Source organism: Mchenga conophoros, linkage group LG3 (assembly GCF_057382185.1).
Source record: "Mchenga conophoros isolate Kocher_MC1m ecotype Shallow Benthic linkage group LG3, M_conophoros_male_GT1.1, whole genome shotgun sequence".
NCBI classification, from domain to species: domain Eukaryota; kingdom Metazoa; phylum Chordata; class Actinopteri; order Cichliformes; family Cichlidae; genus Mchenga; species Mchenga conophoros.
The window spans coordinates 34632126-34655931 of NC_140528.1; the positions used below are offsets into that span (position 1 = coordinate 34632126).

Genomic DNA, 23806 nt, shown 5'->3' on the forward strand with positions numbered 1-23806 from the left:
CTTTGTTATTGTCTTAATGTGTTTTTCTAAGTTTAGGTCTGCATCCATCACTACACCCAAATTTCTCGCCTGGTTTGTGGTTTTTAGATGTATAGATTGAAATTCTCTGGTGACCTGTAATCGTTTTTCTTTGGCGCCAAAGACTATTACCTCAGTTTTGTTTTTGTTTAGCTGGAGAAAATTGTGGCACAACCAGTCATTGATTTCCTCAATGCATTTACCAAGAGCCTGTACAGGGCCTTGGTCTCCTGGTGACATTGTGATATATATTTGTGTGTCATCTGCATAGCTATGATAGTTTATTTTGTTGTTCTTTATAATCTGTGCCAGTGGGAGCATGTAAATGTTAAACAGAAGGGGTCCCAAGATGGAACCTTGGGGAACTCCACATGTGATACTTGTCTGCTCGGATGTGAAGTTACCTATTGATACAAAGTATTTCCTGTTTTCTAAGTATGTCTTGAACCAGTTTAGTACAGTTCCTGAAAGACCTGTCCAGTTCTCTAGTCGTTTGAGTAATATGTTGTGGTCAACTGTATCAAATGCTGCATTGAGATCCAGTAAAACTAGGACTGACATTTTTTCACGTTCTGTATTCAGACATATGTCATTAAACACTTTGGTCAGAGCGGTTTCAGTGCTGTGGTTCTGTCTAAAACCTGACTGGAAGGCATCGTAGTAGTTATTCTGTTTTAAGAAGTAACTGAGCTGTTGAGAAACTGCTTTTTCAATGATCTTACTTAAAAATGGGAGATTTGAGATCGGCCTGTAGTTGTTCATTTGTGTCTTGTCAAGATTGTCCTTTTTTAGTATAGGTTTTATTACAGCAGTTTTTAGTGATTCTGGAAACACACCTGATAATAAAGAAAAGTTGACGATCTGTAACAGGTCTGACTCTAAAGTCTTTGAGACCTTTTTGAAAAAACTTGTTGGCAGGACATCTAAACAGCAGGAGCAGGAGTTCAGTTGACCTTAGATGTCCTCCAGGTCTTTGCTGTTAATCGGGTGAAACTGTTTCATGGTGTTTAAACAGTTTTTTGGTGGACACAGTACATATCCTGGATCTGCTGTTGATGTACCAATTGCTTGTCTAATTTTTTGGATTTTTTCTGTGAAGAATTTGGCAAAGTCATTGCAGGCCATGGTCGAATGAAGTTCAGCTGCCACTGACACAAAAGGGTTTGTTAGCCTGTCAACTGTAGAAAATAAGACCCGAGCATTATGGCTGTTTTTAGTGATGATGTCAGAGAAGTAGGACCTCCTTGCACTCCTCAGTTGTAAATTATAATTGTGAAGTTTCTCTTTATAGATGTCATAGTGAACCTGGAGGTTTGTTTTTCTCCATCTGCGCTCAGCTTTCCTACACTCTCTTTTTTCATTTTTTACCAGTGTGGAGTTTCTCCATGGAGACTTTTTCCTTCCAGAGATAACCTTCACCTTAATGGGAGCAATAGTGTCCATTACATTTAACATGTTAGCATTGAAGCTATTGACGAGCTCATTGACTGACCCTCTGGACAGGTCAGGTGTTAATGGGAAGACCTGGTTAAAAATTGCACTACTGTGTTCAATTATACACCGTTTTGTGATCACTGTTGTTGATATATTTGTGTGGACTGAGATTTTACTTTCAAAGAAAACACAGTAATGATCAGACACGCCCACATCAGACACAGTAACCTTTGAAATGCTCAGGCCCTTGGAGATCAGTAGGTCAAGAGTGTGTCCTCTATTATGTGTGGCCTCCAGCTTTCTTGGAGTCCCGCCTAGGGACTCCAAGAAAGCTGGGTACTCTGAAGCACAACTCGGCGCATAAGCGCAGACGACAGTCAGGACCCGCCCGACCAGAAGGAGCAAGCAACAAATCCTCCCCTCCACTGGGAGAAACCCAAATATACAGGCAGCAAGCTGAGGGATACTAGAATACCCACCCCAACTCGTCACATCTCACCAGGGGCAACTCTAGCCCATGGACAAAATAGCCTCTTGGATCCCTGGGACACACAAACCTCTCCACCACGATATGGTAGCGATTCACAGCAGGAATTTTTAATATTATTTAACGGTAATAAACAACATTTCTGACTGAAATCGTCTATGAATTAGTGAAAGTCAAATTGAGGGAATAAAGACAAGGACTTAAACTCAAAGGTTAAACTCCATCTTGAGCCGTTGTTTGTGTCAGACAGAATTTGATGTTGATGCTGTTACAATAACTGCTAGCACTTCAGTGAGAGGACCCAAAATCTGCAACAAATTAAATCCACCTTAACATCACCTGTATTTGTGTGACAGCACTACACTCCAACTAAAGGGGACCTGACAAATAACCAGAACAGTCTAAAATAAAAACTGCCAAACAGCTAAGTCACACTTTATTGTATGAGATTCAAAAAAGATTTTGTTTCCTGACTTGCAGTGAACATCTGCACTCTGCTGTCATACTCACACATTTATAACAGGAAGTGGAAAGAAGCTCGATCCCTCACGTCACTTACATGCAACAAACCAGGAAACAGGATGTTCTTCTTCATCAGTGCAGAGAGACGCACAGACGATCATACTGAGCTCAGACCAAACTAGCAGCTTCCTCTGAGTGAGTCCAGCTACAGGAGAGAAACGTGGAAAACTCCAACACTGCTGCTTCAAGCTGCTGACGCTCCACACACTGAATGTGAGTTTGAGCAAAAACACGACTCAAAGTAAGTTTCAGTGAAGGTGGTAGAGGAGGGAGGGGAGCCAGGACTGACTGTACTTCCTGTCTGCTGTTTTCAGTTTCACTCACAGACTCAATGGCTTCCAGATCAGAGGTGGATCTCTGCTGTCCGGTCTGTCAGGAGGTCTTCAGAGATCCTGTTCTTCTGTCATGTAGCCACAGCTTCTGTGAACACTGTTTGAAGAGATGGTGGAGAGAGAGACCAACACACGAGTGTCCAGTTTGTAAGGAAATATCAGTTTATGAACCACCTTTAAACCGAGCTTTAAAGAACCTGTGTGAGTCGTTCTTACAGGAGAGAGATCAGAGAGCTTCAGAGGCTCTCTGCAGTCTGCACTGTGAGAAACTCAGACTCTACTGTCTGGACCATCAGCAGCCAGTGTGTCTCGTCTGCAGAGACTCAGAAAATCACACCAATCACAGATTCAGACCCATCGATGAAGCTGCACAACAACACAAGAAGGAACTTCAGGAAACTCTGGAGCCCTTAAAGAAGAAGTTAAAGGTTTGTGAAGAAGTTCAAGTGAAGTTTGATCAAACAGCAGAACACATTAAGGTCCAGGCCCGACACACAGAGAGGCAGATTAAGGAGCAGTTTAAGAAGCTTCACCAGTTTCTCGCAGAGGAAGAGGAGGCCAGGCTGGCTGCACTGAGGGAGGAAGAGGAGCAGAAGAGTGGGATGATGAAGGAGAAGATGGAGGCTCTGAGCAGAGAGATAGCAGCTCTTTCAGACACAGTCAGAGCCACAGAGGAGGAGCTGAGAGCTGAAGATGTCTCATTCCTGCACAACTACAAGGCTGCAGTGGAAAGAGTCCAGCGCTGCCTCCTGCTGGATGATCCACAGCTGCCCTCAGGAGCTCTGATAGACCAGGCCAAACACCTGGGCAACCTGACCTTCAACATTTGGAACAACATGAAGGACGTGGTCTCCTACACTCCTGTCATTCTGGACCCAAACACTGCTGATCCAAACCTCATCCTGTCTGAAGATCTGACCAGTGTGAGAGAAGGAGAGAAGCAGCAGCTTCCTGATAATCCAGAGAGGTTAAATGGATTAATCTTCTCAGTTCTGGGCTCTGAGGGCTTTAACTCAGGGACTCACAGCTGGGATGTTGATGTTGGAGAGAGTACATGGTGGGGACTCGGTGTGTTAGCAGAGTCTGTGCAGAGGAAGGGAGACATACAGTCTGGATTATGGGTAATAGGGTGCAGTTTAGGTACGTACTACACACACTCGCCATCAGCTCCTCTCACTGATCTCTCAGTAGAGAAGAAGCTCCAGAGGATCAGAGTGAATCTGGACTGGAACAGAGGAAAGCTGTCGTTCTCTGATCCTGATACTAACACACGCATACATTCCTTCACACACACTTTCACTCACAGGATGTTTCCATACATTAACACTGATGATACAGTGAAGGTGTTGCCGTTGAAGGTGTCAGTGTCAGTGCAGCAGATGAGTTGAGGATGATGATGTTTCTAATGTTGTTTCCTGTCAGTGAGTTGAAGCTGTTAAACTGCAGCTGTCCTCCTGCTGCCTCGTTGTTCCAAAGCTCTTTGTTTCTCTTTTAGTTCTCACTGTTTCTTTCTGTTTCTTCTGTCCACCTTCTCACATGGAAAATCATTTCACTGTTTCTCACTGAATGACTCCCCAAACTAGATTTGAAATTCTATCAAGTTTCTAATCATTACAAGTGATTCATGTTTCTATTTGATGTGTAAATGGAGATGATTTAGTTTGCTGGGATATGGACTGACATGTGTTGAATGGGAGGAGCAGTTTGTTGTTGTCTTCTTGTCTGTTTATGACAACAATAAATATGTTGTTGAAACAATGATTCATGTTTAACTCCATATATGAAATGTTTCTGATCTTTGAATTCTGTTTGATTAAAGACTTTCTTCATGACACAAATGAGATTTCAGTGTATTAATAGAACTAAATAAGCTCAGAGTTGAAAGGCTGGAGTATTATGTACGTGCTTCACTGTCAGGATCTTCAGGGGGATTCAAAGGGAAACATCAAACTGCTGTAATGAGATAAACTAGTTGGGCTGAACACACTTATCTGTAGTTTGTCTCCATCCAGGATCATCAGAATATAATGAACATGTGTGAAGAGCCACAAAATGCTGCTGCCCTCTCAGCATGATGAGCTCCAGCCTTTGTTAGCAGGACAACAGGAAACATGAGACAACTTTCAGAGACAGTAACCAACTGTGGCCACAAGATGGCAGCAGCTGATCTGAGATCCTTTATTGGACAGAATGACTGCTCTGTGACATCATCAGAGAGACGGCCTTCACTTTTATATATCTGAAGTCATGTCTGCACTGCCTGCCTTGTTTGTCCTGAGCTCCTATATGTGAATGTAAGGAGAGAGAGCAACAGCACAGTGGATCAAAGCTGCAGATGATGATCACACACACACCTCAAAGTGTCACGATCTTGGGTCTTATGACCCAGCGTTTTGAGTTTTAGTTTATTTTGATGTTTATAGTAAATGGTAAATGGCCTGTATTTATATAGCGCTTTACTAGTCCCTAAGGACCCCAAAGCGCTTTACATATCCAGTCATCCACCCATTCACACACTGGTGATGGCAAGCTACATTGTAGCCACAGCCACCCTGGGGCGCACTGACAGAGGCGAGGCTGCCGGACACTGGCGCCACCGGGCCCTCTGACCACCACCAGTAGGCAACGGGTGAAGTGTCTTGCCCAAGGACACAACGACTGAGACTATCCAAGCCGAGGCTCGAACCGGCAACCTTCCGATTACAAGGCGAACTCCCAACTCTTGAGCCACGATCGCCCACATAGTGTATGGTTAAGCTCATTAGGTTTTCTTTGTTCATTTGCTTATTAGTCTGCCCTTGTCTTTTCAACCCCTCTGTTAAGTCTCTCTTGCCCTTCATGTGTTTCATGCCTGGATGTCTTTTGTTAAGTTCATGTGTCAGGTTTGCGTTTCAATATGTGTCCTGTTTTATCTTGAAAATCTGGGAAAGTCTATGCCAGCACCCTGGCATAGACTTTCCCAGGGAGGCTGAGGAGTGTGCCCCTGATCTCCATGCAACATTGTAGAGGCGTGTCAACCAGGATAGCCCTACAACGTCCAGAGCCTTCAGGAACTCGGGGCGGACCTCATCAACACCAGGGGCTCTGCCACCAAGGAGTTGTTTAACTGCCTCAGTGACCTCGCCCCCTAGAAATTGGCAGATCATTCCACTCATCCCCAGACTCTGCTTCCTCCTCGGAAGACGTGTCAGTGGGATTCAGGAGGTCCTTGAAGTATTCCTTCCACCTCCTGACTATTTTTCAGTTGACGTCAGCAGCGCTCTGCCAGCACTATACACAGTGTAGGTAGAGCACCGCTTTCCCCTCCTGAGACGCCTGACGGTTTGCCAGAATCTCTTCGAGGCAGTCCGAAAGTCTTTTTCCATGGCCTCTCCATACTCCTCCCACACCCTAGTTTTTGCTTCAGCCACTGCCTCAGCTGCATTCCGCTTGGCCTGTCGATACCTGTCGGCTGCCTCCGGAGTCCCACAGGCTAACCAAGCCCGATAGGACTCCTTCTTCAGCCTGGTGGCTCCTTTCACCTCTGGTGTCCACCATTTGGTTCGGGGTTACCACCACGGCAGGCACCAGCCACCTTGCGGCCGCAGCTCAATGCAGCAGCTTCAGCAATGGAGATACTGAACATAGTCCTTTCGGACTCAGTGTCCCCAGTCTCCCTGGGAATGCTGTTGAAGCTCTGCCGGAGGTGTGCGTTGAAGATCTCGTGGAATGGGGCCTCTGCTAGACGTTCCCAGCACACCCTCACTACGCGTTTAGGTGCACCGGGTCTGTCCAGCGTCCTGCCCGCCACCTGATCCAACTCACCACCAGGTGGTGATCAGTTGACAGCTCAGCCCCTCTCTTTACCTGAGTGTCCAGAACATGTGGTCGCAGGTCTGGTGATACGATTACAAAATCGATCATCGATCTGCGGCCTAGAGTGTCCTGGTGCCACGTGCACTTATGGACACTCTTGTGTTCGAACAGGGTGTTCGTTATGGCCAAACTGTGATTAGCACAGAAGTCCAATAACAAAGCATCGCTCGGGTTCAGATCAGGGAGGCCGCTCCTCCCAATCACGCCCCTACAGGTCTCGCTGTCGTTACCCACGTGAGCATTGAAGTCTCCCAGCAGGACAACAGAGTCTAAAGGTGGAGCACCTTCCAGCACCCCCCCGGCCCACGGACTCTAAGAAGGCTGGGTACTCTGAACTGCCACTCGGCGCATAAGCGCAGATGACAGTCGGGACCTTTTCCCCGACCCTAAGGCGCAGGGAACAAACCCTCTCATCCACCGGGAAAAACCCCAACATACCGGCAGCAAGCCGAGTGCATATTAAAATACCCACCCCAGCCCGCCGTCTGTCACCAGGGGCAACTCCAGACTTAGACAGAGTCCAGCCCCTCTCCAGGAGACTGGTTCCAGAGCCCAAGCCATGCGTAGAGGTGAGCCCGACTATATCTAGCTGGTACCTCTCAACCTCACACACTAACTCAGGCTCCTTCCCCACCAGAGAGGTGACATTCCATGTCCCTATTGCCAGTCTTGGCAGCCGGGGATCAGTCCGCCAGGGCCTCTGCTCCTGGCCGCCACCCGGCACACAATGCACCCGACCCCTATGGCACTCCTGCGGGTGGTGGGCCTGCGGGAGGATGGGCCCTTGTCTCCTCTTCGGGCTGTGCCCGGCCGGTCCCCATGGACTAAGGCCCGGCCACCAGACGCTCGCCCTCGGGCACCCTCCCCGGGCCTGACTCCAGGGCGGGCCCCCGGTAACCCTATCCCGGGCAGGGTAAACTGTTCCCTCGATGTTCTCTTCATTAGGGTCTTCTGAATCGCTCTTTGTCTGGTCCCTCACCCAGGACCAATTTCCCATGGGAAACCCTAGCAGGGGGCAAAAGCCCCCAGACAACATAGCCCCTGGGATCCCTGGGACACACAAACCCCTCCACCACGATAAGGTAGCGATTCACGGAGACATAAACATAAAATAATTAGAACACCATACATTACAAATTTTCACAATATTACACTACAATTATGCCAAATACCTTGTAGTGTTGGTAAACTAACCAGGCTTTTGCAGATAGCTCGCTGAAGTCCTTAGCGTGATTATTAAAAGTGGGCCTCACAGCCTATATTATCACGCCCAAACCTCGTGATAATAGTGGTGCAACAAAACCTTGTTCTTTGTGACAATGTAACTCATGGTTATTTTATTGCCAATTGTATTCTGTTTTTTATCCTAATTTGAAGTTTTACTGTTTTGTTAAATGCTGAGTTTTCCCATGTACCGTGAATGCACCATAGCGCGTGCGTGGTGACTTTCTTTCACTGCATCCGCCTGCACGGAGCTAGATGCGCAAAGCTGTGTGGATATTCAGTCTTGTAACGTGTTGCGCTACGGAATTAATGTTTCTATGAAGAATATCCCTGTGAGTCTCACAGTTGCAGTTTAAGTTGTGATTCATAGTCTAGTTTCTGGGCATAAAACCAGTCAGGATACAATGCTTGTCGGAAATGTGATATTTGTCTTAGAACCTGCTAACGATTGCTTAGCTGTGTTAGCCTGTGGAAAGTATGCTAGCGTACCCACATGTGCTCCCTGGGCTAATGCGCTTACATGTGAAGTTTTAGCTAACACACCACGGAGACACTTTTCATGCTTCATGATTTGCATTGAAATGTATTTTTGTTGTTGATAAATTGTTATTGGCCAATAAGAACTGTATAGATGTGTGATGTGTGAGGGGGGAAAAAAAAGGGATAACACTAGAGAAACACGTTTTATTTTACAAGTGAGTGATTGCACTGCACGTTGTGTGCAGGCTGGTTTTTTTTACGTGGTAGGAATCTGCTGCAAGGACCGAGCGGTGCCATCTAAGGACTGGATGCCAGTGGAGGTGCCTAGAAAGGATGTTCTCAATCTGAAGGCCACCTGTTTCCTTGGAGGGTGGTAGGATACAACGATTTGCAATTTTTTTTTTTGGATTAACGTTTTTTCTGAGATCTCAGGACACTTTATGTTGTTACTTTTTTTCTTTTTTTTGGGTCAGATCTGATTCTACTTAACACAAAAAACTGATGCATCAAAAAGCAAAACTGTGACTAAAGACAATTAACACTTACTAAGAACACTGAATACTAAGTGCACTGAACTGAAATGGACAGCCTACCTGATACATTTATGGACACTTTAAGTGATATATTGTACATTGTTGAGATTTACATGGTTGAAATGGTCTAAATGTTTTGTTCATGTCTATGTTTTGGAGCATTTAAATGTTGAATACACTCAAATCACTTTTCTCCCTTTAAGTTGTTGTCAGTGTCTCATTCTGAGTGGAGGGATATTCCTTCTTTAAGTTGAGTTACCACTGCCAGTCTCCTTACGATCCTAACTGAACCCAACGAGAGTAGATTCTCAAATATTGTTTTTTTCTTGACTTTGTATGACAGATTACTGTGGATTTGACTGATTTTGGACTACTCAGTTAAAAAGGGTGACAACTAGATAAACATTTATTATTGTTAAGGTTCAAATATTGAGGAGGGATACAGGAGGAATCCAAATAACAATACTGGTCTGGCCGGTTTAAGTCAAACGATGATTTTTAATGAACACACGTGGGGAGATGTACACTGCAAAACATCAGCTGTAGATCTCCGCCCAAAAATACACCCGCAGTTGTTTTGTATCATCAAGGTATTATTTGTGACGCCCCCTCATGCGTCAAAGCAGATACAATATATGCATAAGTCTCAAAACCACAAATGTTCTATTGACAACTTTTGGCACAGTTTGAAAAGAACATTCTCCTCGCCTACAAGCCAGGTGCTTCCTGTTCATCTTCTGACTCTCGCTTATTGTCTGGAACATCAGCAGCACGTCCTACAACAAACTGTCACGTATGCCAGCACAAAATGCAGCTACAAGCAAAATATGTCTGAACTCTTACCTAGACCTAAGTTCACCTACTCTGCATGTGTGTATGTCACGACCTCAACTGCACTGTCTCACCTCTCAGCAGACAGAGGCCACTCTCATATGGGAAACACACCTGATAATAAATCTAAGTATGTAACTGCTTTAATTAAATGCCACTACTGAAAGCTTAATCAAAAGATATAAATGAATAAAAGATAATAATGAATAACCTGATTATTCAAATAGCATCATCCAAACAGCTCCTCAAAATAAGTTACACTTACTCTCTCTTAGTTTCACTTTCGCAAGCACGCTCTGCAAAAGCATGCGTTTCCTGTCAGCCTGCAACCTAGTCTTTCACACTGACGTCTGGGCCTCTCCCATACAAACCAACATAATCAGCATATAAACATTTAAGATTATAAAAAGCATTTAGGATTATAAATTAAACTCAACAGTTTAAAGTGGTTATAACTGCAACTGCAATAAAGGCTAATTGGGTGCCAATATGTTTAAACATCTGAATGCAATATCTATACTGTAGACTGTATTATTAATGCAATGGTAATGATAATGATTATGAAAAATAGCAGTAAAATATTTCCCTTATCTCTACATTATACACAAGATTAGACACACCTTTACAATATTGTGCACAGAAATGTACAAGCAAAAACATTTTAACTGCTGGAACCAACAATTAACCTTCTTTTTAACCTACATAAGTCTTTTCCGTGACACTTACAAAAACAATATTTCACAGAGCTTCACAAATGAGTGTAAACACCTTAAACAAATTATCCATAATGACTGATAATGCAGGAAATGGCTCTTGAAAATTTCAGAGTTTGGAGTTTCTTTAGTTCATTCCTGGGATTCCGCCTTCCTCAGTTTGTAGTCTGTCAGCTTAGTCAGACAAGATGGCATCCAGGCAGGTTCAGTTTCAAAATGCTCCTGAATGAAAAAATTCATGGATATTTTTGTGTTTTGTATATATTTATAGATATAAATCTTAAAAGGTTTGACATTCAGGCACACTGGGAAGAAAAAGCTAAATTTTCTGTATCACAATAATTTGGGCCCTGGGCCTGAATTCAACATCAAAGAATTTATTGACAAACAAAATCAATAACATTTAATGGATTCCTTGATGTTCATATAGACTTTTGTTTCATTATCATTCATGTTTTCGTACACATATTGTATACAAAGACCATTTGTTAAGTTGTTAGAGCTGTGTACATCATGCAATCTTTTGTATAGACAGCATACAAATGCAAAATAGGCATGCTACAATAAAGTGTTACCACAAAGGAAACTGAGGACTCATCACAAGACTTTATTTCATTTTGACATGAACAGTATGAGCATTTTCATTTATTTAATTGTAACATTAAATCTCATATTGTAAAGACTCAACATTGTAATAAGCATTATGTTGTTCATTTAGACTATTTAGGTTTATCCTTTTTTCATGCAAAGTGTAAATCTCAGCTAAAACTATTCTCAGCTAAACAGTCTTTGTCATTGTCAGTGTCACCAGCTGTCTTACTACATAATCAAACATGGATTTTGATTATGTGGGACATTAGGTCCCTGCCTCTGTGGAACAGGCAAACTCTCACTTTGGGACGGGGCCAAAGGACCCTGTGCTCCCACAGTGTTGGTTGGTTCACTAATATCATTGTGTTTCTGTAATCCTTGTTGTATCTGACAGACTGCCTGTGCATTCTTCTGACATCTCAGTAATCCTCTCTCAGTCTCATGAAAGAGAACATCAACATGCAGGATTACATTTGGAAATATCTGAGACCATCCTGTCCCACTTGTTGAGTAGTTTGTCTTTCGGGTATGGTGCATCACAACCAGGATGATGTCTTTATTACCTGCACACAGCAGAAACATCCCTAAATAAATATAATCAAATAAAAAGCCATTGCATTGTTACTGTTTTGGATGGTTAGAGGGCTGAAACCATAAGAAAAGATGTTTCCATGATTATCTTGAAAACTGAATTAAAATATTCATATGTATATTGATAGTGAGTAAAGTAAAAGAGAAACTATAAAACTATAAAAAACTGAACATACTTTATATTATTGTGACCAAGCTTTATGATACCTGGTGCTTTAGCCATGGCTGCCTCCACATCTGACCGAACACGAGAGTTGATTGGGCAGAAAACAATGACAGTGTTGCATTCCTGTAGGTCTATGCTCTCCACCAGTAGCTGTTGAGACAAATTTACTTGGTACAGCACATCTTTGTCTGCCCCGAAGGTCTCAGCTGTACAGTAACTGTAGAACTTTACTGCATCTGCACACATTTTGAAAAGAGGAAAAACTTAACAGAAAAGCTTTAAAACTTTTTTTTACTTTGATTGGACGCTCACTCAGATGGCAAATTTTGTCTTCTTGATAAGAAACGAGGTTGTATTTACCGTGTAATGAAGTAATGCATACTGTGGTACACAATGTGGTGTGATTTGTTAAAAAAGGGGGAATTGGCAAGAGGTTGAAACTCTTCTTTGTCCCTCCCATGGAAAATACTCTGGAAGCACCGTTAATCTACCAATTATTTAATTATTTTGTACAACTTTCAGTGTCATGTAGAGAATATTTATGAAAGTCATCTAAACAAGTTCAGAGGGTAAATGTATAACCACTGCATTTACAAGAATATTTAAATGTATTTATCAAAAAACAAATGAAATCATTTTAGTAGCTCTCTTTTATTAAAGATATAAGAAATCTGATAAATGCTATTTTATCATACCATTTTGGCCTGAAATTGTATAATGAAAAGGTGAAATTTATATAATTCATACAGGTATTTATGCACATACCTGTATGAGGGTGTGTCACGAAATCAACGAAGCATTTGAAGAATTTGTTGATTTTATCATCCTCATGGCGTTTTTGATAGGCCACCAACAATGTTTTAGCAGCTGAAAAGATAAATGAGAGTTTCAGGCTGCTTCACTGTGAATGGTTTTTAGCTGCTTCAGCTGAAAAGTAGAAAAGTATTTAGTTTTCGTTTCCAATTGTTTGTCCAAGGTATACCAGGAGGCATTACTGATGGAGCTTTGGAAAGCGAAGGTTTTCTGTGTCAGAAATTCATTAACAAATTCTTACAGTGTGACAGTTACACGACAAAATGAGCAGATTAATATATGGCATGAAATGATTCAGAACATACTGACCAATAGGGCATGTGGCAGAGAAGAAAACTTTGCATAATTTTATTTAGAAATGGCAATACGGTTTAAGAAGTCGAAGAAGAAATACCCTTTAATTAGTTGGTACATACCCTCCCTGTATTCTTCTGGAAGATTGTTAATGTGTTTGTGCAGCTTCTGGAAGAAATTGCAGACAAATTGATTTATTTACAAATCAAACTACTGTTGATTTGCTGCTTTGACTCACTTAAAGGAATGACAGCTTTATTTTTGTTGTTTTTAATGAAGTGAATACTAATTAAAACTCCTGTTTTTTGCATTTACGTGTGGACGAGGAATACAGAGTTCGTCACGCAACGTCACAGGTATGAGCATTTTTTCACGTCACGCTGTGCGCCACGTTATTGTTTACATGAGATTAATTGCAGAATGGCAGATAGTCAGATTAACAGTATTTTGTCACTATCTTCAGGTTTTACATGCTTACACACACGCAGTTACTGTGCCTCCATTTAGAAAGTCAGAGGCGTTATGGTGTAATTATTTTACATGTAGTTGTTTTTTCCCTGTGTAATAATATTCAACATTGCTATCAATATATTTTTCAAAAAATGCCTCTCTGTGTAAAATGGGCTTAAAAACATAAACAACTGTAGGATACTGTTTGTCCGTGATTTGAACCGGGGGAACAAATCGTGGCAGGATCAGCCTGATATTATTTGTATCCCACTGTAACTTTACTGTATAAAGAGTTAACATCTCCAACATGTCAGGAGTAGTTAGTCATTATGAGAAGTGTTTGTGAACTAAATATCAAGAATGTGGGATCCTGTTTGTCCATGATTTGAAGAGCCCAGCGCTGCTCCCGACGAAGGGAAAACCAATCCTGCAGGGAGACCTACCTCGGCAATTGTGCAGGTGAAACCAAAGGGAAGATATGCTTCTTCATATTTATAGTCTTTGGCTTAGAATGAAGTTGGTTTGGAAACATATTCAGCGATGCTTCATCTCCTGCTTTGCGTTTCTGTGGGCGCTAGCAGTGTCCAAGCGTTTTGTTGGCACCAAACCTAGTGGGAGTTCCCCCCCCCCCTTCCCCAAAGGGGGACAAAGGACCCCCTGATGATCTTCTACTTAATCACCTGAGCCAAGGTGGGAAACTGGGCGTGGGTCCCAATCAGCCAGAGTTTCGGGTGTGTTCATTGTGAAACCTGGCCCCACCCTATCATGTGATTTCCTGAGGTCAGATTGCCCAGGATGTGAGTGGGCGTTAAGGCGTCTGGGAAGGGATCTCAAAACTGGATTATAGATGGCAGAGAGTTGGTGTCGTAAACCCCCGCCTCTGTTCAAAGATGGTCGCTCACAGTGGACATAGATGGCTTCTTTCACTCCTCTTTCAAACCATCTGTCCTCTCTGTCCAAAATGTGAACATTGGCATCCTCGAAAGAGTGTCCTTTAGCCTTAAGATGCAGATGGACTGCTGAGTCTTGTCCTGTGGAGGTGGCTCTTCTATGTTGTGCCATGCGCTTGTGAAGTGGCTGTTTGGTTTCTCCGATGTAGAGGTCTGGGCATTCCTCGCTGCACTGTACAGCGTACACCACATTGTTCAGTTTGGGTTTAGGAGTTTTGCCTTTCGGGTGAACCAGTTTCTGTCTGAGTGTGTTGCTGGGTCTGAAGTACACTGGGATGTCGTGTTTGGAGAAAACTCTCCTGAGTTTCTCTGATACACCGGCTACATAGGGAATGACAATGTTGTTGCGTCTGTCCTTCTTATCCTCCCTCGCTGGTGTCTGATCTTCTTTTCTGCAACTCAAGCAACTCAAGAAGTCCAGACGCTTTTCTTTCCAAGCTCCTTAGTCTACGATGGCCTGGATGACTGAGAACCTTCACAGACATACTGGTTATAAGGTTTGGGGAAACTTGCAGTCAGCTGAGACTGAAGCTGAGACTGAAGAAGTCACTTGGATGAGTGCGGAAATGTTTCTCCTACAAAACGCTACGTCCAGATGAACAGAGTCAACTTTTGGAGATTAAGATAAATAGATAAATCTAGAGATATAGGTATAAATATAAATATAAACATGTATATAAATATAAAAGGACAAGTACGTCTACAAATATATGTCATGGAGTACAAAAATGCACCCTGTGCACTGAGGTTTAATAATTCCGTTTCACATGTGTGGACCTGACCAAAGAACATTAATAACGAAGGAACAACCTCCTGCAACATTCCCTCAGACAGCAAGGTTGAAGGAACCTGTTGCTGAAACTTCTCTTTAGATTGTGCAGTGTGTTATGGGGGGTTCATTGTTCATGATTGCCAGCATTCTGTCAACATACATACATATGCAATATAATTGGCACTCTTGTTTTTGACATAAATACCTGCTCTTGATGCGCTGTGAAAAACTTTGTGATTTCTGATTGTTTGAACTCTCGTCCAACTTTCATTACTGTTTTCTGTAAACTTCATATTTATTATTTTTCCGTCCTGTATGTACCGCATAACTTTGTACTTTGTCTATTTTCTTTTTGTATTTTAAAGATAGCAGAAACTTGCTTTGATTCTAAATGTCCACCTTGTCTTTTATTTTCATGTGTAAATGCTTCATATTATAATCATTATAATCATAGATAGTCCTCCTTTTAGATGAGGTCACATAAAATACTTAACAACTGTACCATGAATGGCAATAATTAACAATTATTTATAAAACCTCTATTAATATTGTATGTATACATGTGCATCTACATACTGTGTTTATATGTAATGTTAATTATGTACTTAGACTTTGCGAATGCTGCCATGAACCATTAACAGCTTATAAATAACTGGTTTGTACTTTCTGTTGAATCCATAATTCAGTAATTAAGTATGAAAACACTTGTGTCAAAAATATTGTTATATGTGAACTCACTAAAGACATTTACATTACATACATTGCAAGCATTTACAACTGTGCGATTACAAAAATGATGATTTATGTAATTTATAATAACTTAATAATTTTTGATAGCTCATTGTAGTTATTATAAAGTGTTACCCAAAAATCATGCCATTATCTAACCTTGTATTTTTGTGGCCAGAGTACTGCACATTGCTCTTAAAGTTAATGAAAAAGTGTTTTTCTTAGCTCCATCATGATAGCTCCTGTTATAAAGTGAGTTCTGCGTGTGTATGTTTTATGTTAGTTGTGATGTGAGTGACCAAGGAGGTTTGCTAACCTGTACTTGTGGCGTTGGAGCAGCTGAAGGTGAATCTGAGGAAAAAATATTTAACAAATCAAAGAGTGTTGTTAAAAATTGTTATATTATTTTGACTTGCATTATATTTCACACAAAGTAAAGAAAAGATCAGTTAGCTGAGATTTGTATGGCCTTTTCCATCCTGTGCTATGATTGTGTGTGTAGTTCAGGGATGCCCAGTCCTCGAGAGCTACTGCTGCTTTTAAATGCATCCTTGTCCCGACACACTGGAATCAAATGAATGGCTTATTACCGGGCCTTTGCCAAACTTGAAGCCATGCTGAAGACGTAATCAGACCATTTGATTCAGCTGTGTTGGAGTAGGGATGCATCTAAAAGCTGCAGGACAGTGGCTCTCGAGGACTGGACCTGGGTACCCCTGGTGTTGTGTATAGAAACATAATGTCTGAAACAGTTGAGAGTGAGGGATTTAAATGTGAAATAATATTACTGACTCTGCATAGCAGGCATAACGTGAGCACATTAATAATGTTTCAGCACTATTATTAAAATCAGGTATTATGATTATTATCATCATTAGAATTATATCAATGCCATCAACAGCAACATGAAAGCACTGCAGTGACTCCGTTAGATATTGCCATTAAACAATTTGTCCCTTACTCTTAGGGTCCATGATCAAATCTGAAGACCTGAAGGAAAAAAAGACAAAACTCAGAAGCAACAGGTAACAGATGTCAAACTCCACTATGTTAAGTGTATCCTAACATACTTTACAAGGGGCTACACTTTGGACAGATCATCAGTCTAAACAATCAGGTTTAATAGTGTAACCAAAAATATAAAAAAAATAAGAAAAGTGAGAAGCTGTTCTGTGTAACCCATGTTCTCAAACATCAGACAAACTAGAAAACAAAACCAACCAGACAGGGGAAAATGAAATTAAAATACCAAAACATATAAAACAACATCAGTCTGGTTTCCTACCTTGTGCTGCTGCTGTGACTGCTGCAGCGAGGAGGATGCAGTGAAACTACTCAAAGAGAGCACTTGGTCTTTTATACAGTAGCCTGCCCACTTTCACTTTCTGTATTATTTTATGATAAAGCATGTGGTTTATAAGAAATCAACCCCCTGTGTCTTGGAAATCCTCTTAATTCCCCTGAGCTTTATGTTTTAGCACCTGACAACTTTTTGCAGAAAAATAATAAGTGAGCAGTCTGCTGGTTGCAGAGATAAAACAATAAAAAGACTAAATATAAATAATGTGAACAAGCATTTTTTTATTTGCTTTGTTCATCAGTAATGATAAATTATAGCCTGCAAACACTTATAAAGAATGCAAAGGTGGCAGGGATAGCTCAGTAGGTAGAGTGGTCGGTGGTTCAAATCCACTTAACTGCTATGCTGAGATACCCCTGAGCAAGGCACCATCCCTACACATTGCTCCCCGGTCACCTGCTTAGTGGCTGCCCCTAACAAATTCAAAGAAAGTAATTTACCCACGGGGATCATCTATTATTATTAAAGAGGAAAATCTTGTGATTCACATCTCATCATTTTGTCTCATCACTCAGTTTCAGTTTCACTTTTTAAAAGCTAAATACATATTTCAGTTTTATCTTTTTTAATTATTGCAAAAGTTAAGTAAGAGAAAGGTCAGATGAGGTTTGCATCAAAAAGTAGCAGGAAAGAAAAACATCAGGTAAGATACTTCCCAGAAGGGACTCTGGGAAGTACCTGGGAAGTACCTTTTTATACTTTCACTTTGTCATTAAGAAAGTGAAAGTATAAGATCTGATCAGTCTATATAAGACCGACTTTGTTCCATTCAACAGTTTCACTTGATCTTTGCCTCTGCAGCTGCATCACAATACAGGTAAGAATTCTTTACCATGTATGTTATCAGGTTAAAAATGAGCCTTAGTGATTCATACCAGTTCATTTTTATTGTGTTTTCTTACTTTTCTAATTGCTCAGGAGTTTGGAAATCCCACACTAGTGAGTGGAAAGTTCAGTCTGCAGACCATATGCTGTAAAATCATTGCCACTACACTTTAAGTCTTACTCTCTAAAATGTTGCATTTTTCCCTCCTTCCCTTAATGAATTTATTGTAGAAGGCAACATTTGTGCAACGACTGTGGTTTTACGTTTAAGCTTTAAACTCATTTAGTTTAACTTTATAATTATTTTATAAACTTTTTCTTTTTTCGGGTGTGGGCACCTGATCATTGAAATATTTGTGTGTTATTGATTGATATTAACTTTATCTTTACTTCTTCAGTTTTAGCAATGGGAGGTGGCTCTTCTTCTCCTACACGTAAGTAGTATATAGTGAAGAAATTGTTCTCTGTTGCAGAATAAGGCAAGAGCTGCATATTAGAATGCAATTTTAGTCTTTGTTGCACAGTTATATTCCCACTGCAAAAAAATCAGAAATATTAATGGAAACTGAAATTGTATTTTACTTTCTCTATGTTTTACTTTGTAGCATCTCCAGCTCCACCACGTCTTCCTAGTAAGTTATATCATAAATTTAACAACATAAATTCTACAATTAATTTGCACATACCTGTCTAATGCGTGTTTCATGTTGTTTGTTTTTATTTTCTAGCACCTCCACCTTCTCCTAGTAAGTTTCATTTTAGAACATTGGTTACTGTTATTTGCAGATTATTTTGAACAAAACTGATTTCTCCTGTTTACAAATAGAGTTCATCTTTTTTACGTTCTAAAATGCTTTTCAATTCAATTTTCAGCTTTGAAAACTCCGTGGAGACAAGTATCTTGGGGGTAAATCTACAGTTTCCAGTCTTGTGAACAGGACTGAGAATATCAGTTGCTGACTTAGACCAATTTTCTTCTGTTTAACTCTAACTACTGCAATACATTTGGAAGGCTGTACTAATAAGTAATTTAAAAAAAGGGTTCCCTTCACCGACCATTTTATTTTATGAAAAATGCAAAAGAGATGTTTGATTTTCTCACATGAACAGAAAAGCTTATCAGATGTTGCAAACATTGCTCAGCCAACCACAGCCCTATTATTGTTAGCCACATCTCATACACAATTTCTATACGTGCATTTTAAGTTAATAATGTGTCTTTCGCTGGGTCTACTGAAGCGCCTTAAGCATTCTTTGATCTTACACTGGATGTTAATGCTCTTGTTAAAAATGTAATATACAAAAATGTAGTTCAAACATGCAGTTTTTCCTCAGGATGAATTACTGTGGCTTCCGTAATCATCTAACTTTTTTCATATAGCTCCATCATGAGGTCAAAATTTAACTTGCATTGGAAAACTGACGATTTTTACTATCCCTTATGTCCCATTCAGAAAATGTTATCATGCTTTTCTGATAACAGGCATTATCAAACGTCACAGAAAACATCCCATAACTAGCATTTTCCTGATTGAACAGCTGTGTTTAAAAAGCAGCCTCACAGAGCTGTTAGAATGTTTTAACCTCATCAGTCATGTTAAAACTACATCTACAATGTATTAAACTTTTTTAACCCCATTTTACAGGAACCAGGCATGGAAATTTAACAAGTGAAACTGTAACATATGGTAAAATATTAGCCTACACACCATGTCAAAGATTTAATAAGTAATTAAAACTTTTACATCATGTTCAAAACAAATCGTATCTCCTTCCAAGTTGTTTGTAAACTTTTGTCATTCAGTATGAAACCCACAACATTAAGAAAGACACAGGGCAGTTTTACCCATTTGTCTTCAATGACCTGATGGGTTTGGAAGATGGGAGTGGACGAGGAGTGAGAGTGGAAGACATCAAACTGGCCATGATGGGACATGTGAAGGAGGGTTATAAGGTACAATCATCAAACTGTGAACTTTGTTTATTCTTTAAGTAAAACTCTCAAATTTTCTTCAAGTTATTTTGTGAGAGAAAAAGTAAATCATATATTGATTAATTTATTGAAGGTTTTTTTTTTAAAAAAATACAGATTTGCACAGTCTTCTTTCATTCATGTTGTTAATGAGATTCTTGTTATACTATACAATGAGTGTGGGTTCACTGGATCTTTGTAACATATTGCAGTTAAACCCTGCTTCTCCATTGTCCACTTCTGATTCTGGCTACAACCCTTCACCTTCTCCAGAGGACAGAGTTCATGTTCTGGTTTGTGTCCACACTGGTAACGCAACAGAAATTAACAGCTCAGTGTTACAGAAGATGAAAATCATCAGAGAGGCAGCCAGCGACTTGGGTAAGAGGGGATTAAGTGTGTAACAGACTTACAGTGCATTTAAAGAACATCTTGGCTATTTATTCTAACACTTTACTTGTAAAAGAAAACAAATACATGTGCATGAAAAACACAGCTGAAGTTCTGCATTAGACTTGTTTGTCTTAAAACATCTGATAAGAGAAGTTTTATAACTATACCTGGTTAAATATGGACGGTCTCTGCTGGAAGACATTTCACTGAATGATTCACAGGCTTTTGAGTGGTATTTGTTCATATTGTATGCATAGTCAAAGTTCTTGTCAAGTTAACCCCAGACTTATCAGAAAATATCTCATATTGCAGGTATTCCCCAGTTAGCTGTTCTTACCAAATTTGATGAGGCCTGTCCTGAAACTGAGAAGGACCTGAAGAATGTGTACAAAAGCAAGCTCGTGAAGAGAAAGGTGAATTTTGGCTGGAAAAAATTAACATTACAACAATACTGGCTGGGTAAATGAAACATTGCAAACCTGAACTCAGATCTTACAGTAATTCATTTGTTTCTGTAAAAACCAGATGGGAGATCTGAGCTCAAAACTGGGGATCCCGCTTAACTTCATCCTTCCTGTGAAGAACTACAGTGAAGAAACAGAACTGAATGACGATGTTGACACTTTGATCCTGAGCGCAGTGAGAATGATGATTGACCTGGGAGAAGACTTCATTGACTCTAAATTATAAACTGACATACACAGTGATGTAATACACTCGATGAATAATACATAATCCCAGTAGAATAAGAGTCACTTTTTCCACACAGGGTGACGTTAATTACCAGATAAAATAAAAATCATGAAAGTTGTTACGGAAAGCTGATATGATTGAGTGTGATTAATATGAAAAGAAACACAAGTTTCATCTCTCTCTTTTCCTTTTTTTAATATCGACTAACATCACAGAAATATATCGAAGAACATCTATAATCAAATAAAATAAAGCTGTCATTATCTTTGCAGATGAATTTCACACATGCACTCCAGCAATGAGCTTGTGTAGCCATCACCCAGCTCTGCATGTTAGAATGCAAATGTGCACTGAAGAATAAATAAATGTCCCATACATTTGCATTAAACCTTGAAAAAGTACAGGCCAGGGTTCGGGCAGGGCTCTGGCTGAGGGCCCTGCCCAAAGGGACACCCTTAGGTTAACCTAAGGGTGTCTTAACTTAACACTTAATCCCTTAGGCGCCCGTACTTGACCTGGGCGCATGGGAAAGTTGGTTTTTTTTTTCTTTTTTTTTTTGCCTGTCCCGTTTGGCTCTTTTGCCATCAGAATTATTGTCTAAAGGCAAAGAAAGATGCCCAACGGATTTACTTTACCAAATGGACCATCCCAGCCTTGCCGTAATGGTCTATTTGATTCAACTTTTATTGTTTATTTTATTTTTCATCTTCACTTGTTAAATACTGGACAGACTTGAATGAGGAAAAGAAAAGAAGGGAGAAAGAAAGAGGGAAAAAAACAGCTGAGAAGAGGGATGGTGTGAGTAATGTGAATGTCTAAGTTGTGAGATAAAACTGAGGCACAGGCAGCCAGAAGGGGACAGGGGGTGGGGGGGGGGGATGCCCGGCCCGAAGACGGAGCACCCCCACAACCCCACGCCCGTACGGACCCACCACGGGGCAGCCAGGCTACCAGGTCAGTAACCCACGTCAGTCAGCACAGACCGTCCCCTAGCCCCGCTGCACGCAGCCACGAGGAAACCGTCACCTAAGAGCCAACAGAGCCCTTAATAGGCCATGACTGCTACCCCAGGTTGAGCCCTCCAAGGAAGATGCCTCCGGGGAACCCCCCGATGCCCTAAGCCTGTCCCTACCCCCACACCAATCACAACAGTGAAGGCGGGACCAAACTATGACCCCCACCCCCACTAGGTGATGGAGCTGATCAAAGGAGCCCAGAGCAATTGATCTGATGTGGTGGCAGAGGCTGTATCAAGACTAATGTAATCTAATAGATAATTTCTATATTGGTTTGAATTAAGATTATTTTTACGTTTGGTGGCTATATTGGTCGCTGATTTGTTTTTGTTTTGTTTTTGAATGTCAGAAATGTATATTTGTGAATGTGGAGATGTTATATTGGTTTCACTGGTAAAAATAAATAATTGAATGGGTATATATTTGTTTTTTGTTAAGTTGCCTAATAATTATGCACAGTAATAGTCACCTGCACACAGATATCCCCCTAAAATAGCTAAAACTAAAAACAAACTAAAAACTACTTCCAAAAACATTCAGCTTTGATATTAATGAGTTTTTTGGGTTCATTGAGAACATGGTTGTTGTTCAATAATAAAATTATTCCTCAAAAATACAACTTGCCTAATAATTCTGCACTCCCTGTATACTGAGACTAAGTCGAAGTTAAAAGACAAAAAATACAAAAAATGATAAATAAATATGTTCCATCTATCTGTTTGCTTCCTCTTATCCTCTTCAGGGTAGTGGAGGTCGCTGGAGCCTATCCCAGCTGTCATAGGGCGAGAGGCGTGGTACACCCTGGACAGGTCGCCAGTCTGTTGCTAAGAAATAGAGAAATATTTTTAATGCGTATCCGCTCATTAGATTGTTTTATGTATAAAAGAAGGCCAGCTTTGAGACTAGGTCACAGGCTGACAGGAAACTGCATGTTTTTTGTAGAGTTATTGCAAGTTATTACAAGCTGCACAGGAAGTTTTAGTGCACAGGCATATTAATAGATAAGCCGCAGAAAAGAGGACCTTTGCCATATAAGCAATGTTGGTATCGAAACTGCGTGACGTGTAAAGTACAGAAATAACACCATATAAGACACATGTTGAGCTTGTAATGTTAGAGATCCTGCAACTGGCGTTTGGGCTGTGCAGGGGTGTCTCTCTTCCAGAAGATGATTGAATAAAAAGAAATAGAAATGCTTTAACACACTGAGTCAGTTTTCTCTGTTCTATCATGGAGACAAAAGAATCGGGGTTAATACTAACACACAGCGTCAGACAACATTGCGTACTCACATTTACTTCTTCATTCACGCCTATGGGCAATGTAGATTGATCAGTTAACGTATCCCCACTAAGTGCAAGTCGTTGGACTGTGGGAGGAAGCTGGAGTACCAGAGGAGACGGGGAGAACATGCAAAGTGTTTTCGTAGACAGTCAGTCATAAAGCGCTATACACAGTGACACATGATACACAGTAATATGGGTTTGAATGCAGCCTGTCCTGTACAGATGTGTTCATGTGTTCTGATTTAACAGCAGATTTCTCCACATGCAGGACAAAAAAATTCCTGCTTCTGTAACAAAAAATGAACCACATATTGAATTTGAATTCTCGAACCTTTCCGTCGCGTTCGGGTGAAATCATTACAACTTAAAAATCATAAATACTGTGTTTTACATCTGATTGCCTCAAGGCCTTATGATATCATCCACACTATGCACTTAAACATATAAAAGTGATGATCACCTGTTTTTGAGTGTTT

The 23806-nt window shown here is 40.7% G+C and overlaps 3 protein-coding genes across 4 annotated transcripts; 2 read left to right on the plus strand and 1 right to left on the minus strand.

Moving 5' to 3' along the window:
- Positions 1 to 2110: 2110 nt before the first annotated feature.
- LOC146578328 (nuclear factor 7, brain-like) lies at positions 2111 to 4623 on the plus strand. The gene is made up of 2 exons (XM_085258493.1): positions 2111 to 2674; positions 2776 to 4623. Exon 2 carries the CDS (start codon positions 2793 to 2795, stop codon positions 4179 to 4181), a length of 1389 nt encoding a protein of 462 aa, XP_085114619.1. The 5' UTR covers positions 2111 to 2674; positions 2776 to 2792; the 3' UTR covers positions 4182 to 4623.
- Positions 4624 to 10857: 6234 nt separating this feature from the next.
- Positions 10858 to 17099, minus strand: LOC146578329 (uncharacterized). Its single transcript, XM_085258617.1, has 7 exons — positions 17071 to 17099; positions 16747 to 16775; positions 16102 to 16136; positions 13007 to 13052; positions 12543 to 12644; positions 11819 to 12013; positions 10858 to 11583 (listed from the first exon to the last, which is right to left on the minus strand). The coding sequence occupies exons 2-7, from the start codon at positions 16757 to 16759 to the stop codon at positions 11249 to 11251; spliced, it is 726 nt and encodes a 241-aa protein (XP_085114743.1). The 5' UTR covers positions 16760 to 16775; positions 17071 to 17099; the 3' UTR covers positions 10858 to 11248.
- Positions 17100 to 17920: 821 nt separating this feature from the next.
- Positions 17921 to 21882, plus strand: LOC146578330 (interferon-induced protein 44-like). Of its 2 annotated transcripts, XM_085258671.1 has the most exons (8): positions 17921 to 17962; positions 18369 to 18404; positions 18585 to 18602; positions 18699 to 18716; positions 18844 to 19924; positions 20155 to 20323; positions 20648 to 20748; positions 20861 to 21882. In XM_085258671.1, the coding sequence occupies exons 5-8, from the start codon at positions 19838 to 19840 to the stop codon at positions 21023 to 21025; spliced, it is 522 nt and encodes a 173-aa protein (XP_085114797.1). In that variant the 5' UTR covers positions 17921 to 17962; positions 18369 to 18404; positions 18585 to 18602; positions 18699 to 18716; positions 18844 to 19837; the 3' UTR covers positions 21026 to 21882. The 2 variants fall into 2 exon arrangements, with proteins under 2 accessions (XP_085114797.1, XP_085114806.1); XM_085258680.1 differs by lacking the exon at positions 17921 to 17962 and having other exon boundaries at positions 17988 to 18404; positions 18576 to 18602.
- The last annotated feature ends 1924 nt before the right edge of the window (positions 21883 to 23806 follow it).

Coding starts and splice junctions, on each gene's coding strand:
- LOC146578328 (XM_085258493.1), top strand. CDS start 2,793: ATGGCTTCCAGATCAGAGGTGGATCTCTGCTGTCCGGTCTGTCAGGAG.
- LOC146578329 (XM_085258617.1), bottom strand. Junction 13,053..16,101: donor CTCCAACGCCACAAGTACAG/GTTAGCAAACCT, acceptor AATTTCTTCCAG/AAGCTGCACAAACACATTAA. Junction 11,584..11,818: donor AGCCATGGCTAAAGCACCAG/GTATCATAAAGC, acceptor TGCTGTGTGCAG/GTAATAAAGACATCATCCTG.
- LOC146578330 (XM_085258671.1), top strand. CDS start 19,838: ATGGGTTTGGAAGATGGGAGTGGACGAGGAGTGAGAGTGGAAGACATC. Junction 20,324..20,647: donor AGAGGCAGCCAGCGACTTGG/GTAAGAGGGGAT, acceptor CTCATATTGCAG/GTATTCCCCAGTTAGCTGTT. Junction 20,749..20,860: donor GCAAGCTCGTGAAGAGAAAG/GTGAATTTTGGC, acceptor TGTAAAAACCAG/ATGGGAGATCTGAGCTCAAA.